This window comes from Sinocyclocheilus anshuiensis, unplaced genomic scaffold (assembly GCF_001515605.1).
Source record: "Sinocyclocheilus anshuiensis isolate Anshui unplaced genomic scaffold, SAMN03320099.WGS_v1.1 scaffold207, whole genome shotgun sequence".
In the NCBI taxonomy this organism is placed as follows: domain Eukaryota; kingdom Metazoa; phylum Chordata; class Actinopteri; order Cypriniformes; family Cyprinidae; genus Sinocyclocheilus; species Sinocyclocheilus anshuiensis.
The window spans coordinates 11,185-12,052 of record NW_015551045.1 but is presented as its reverse complement, the minus strand read 5'-3'; the positions used below and the strand labels follow the sequence as shown (position 1 = coordinate 12,052).

Below are 868 nucleotides of genomic sequence, written 5' to 3'. Positions count from 1 at the left end.
TTCTATAAATATATTTAATATATAAACATATTTTTCTTAAATATACACATGCATGTGTGTGTATTTATCTATACATAACAAATATACACAGTGCACACACATTACGTAAACAAAAACTTCTTTTGGATGCGATTAATCGCGATTAATCGTTTGACAGCACTACATTCCATGACATTCTGCTTATGATTCATGGAAATCATAGAGGCCTAGATGATCAGTAAACACTCTATTCTGTTTGCTAACAGTATGTGATGGAGCTCACGTTCGCTCAGGCTGCCAAAGGAGTGAATAAGGAGATCACGGTCAACATCGAGGACGCGTGTCAGCGCTGTGGGGGCAGAGGCCATGAGCCCGGATCCAGAGTCCAGCACTGCGGCAGCTGCAATGGCACTGGCATGGTACATGACGCCCTCCAGTGCATCAAGTCATTTAGACGTGTCCAATAACTGAACATCTGTCATTCGTCCCTGCAGGAGACGGTGAACACGGGGCCCTTCGTGATGCGCTCCACCTGCCGGCGCTGTGGCGGGAGGGGTTCGGTCATCACCTCGCCCTGCACAGCGTGTCGAGGGACGGGACAGACCAAACAGAGGAGGACCGTCACGGTGCCTGTTCCTGCTGGTGAGTTAGCTGGCTATCTTTAGTGAAGTGAGACTGCTTTCAGGGAATGGATTGAGTTTTGAGGTTTTGTTTACTGTGGTGTTTAGGAATCGAGGATGGGCAGACGGTCCGAATGCCTGTGGGGAAGAAAGAGATCTTCATTACATTCAGAGTGAGTACATCACCACCAGATTTCAAAAGCATGTGTCACACGGTAATATTTAAGTCCACGTTAAAAATCCGGTGAAAAAAAAACAAATATATATAT

The 868-nt window shown here is 45.9% G+C and overlaps 1 protein-coding gene across 2 annotated transcripts in view; it reads left to right on the top strand.

The window, feature by feature from the left end:
• LOC107661643 (dnaJ homolog subfamily A member 3, mitochondrial-like) overlaps positions 1-868 on the top strand; it is a 19,944-nt gene that overhangs the window by 13,880 nt on the left and 5,196 nt on the right. For both annotated transcript variants that reach the window (XM_016451310.1, XM_016451309.1), the window contains exons 5-7: positions 246-398; positions 474-621; positions 708-772. In XM_016451310.1, the coding sequence (XP_016306796.1) occupies positions 246-398; positions 474-621; positions 708-772 (366 nt within the window). The remainder of the gene's footprint in view (positions 1-245; positions 399-473; positions 622-707; positions 773-868) is intronic.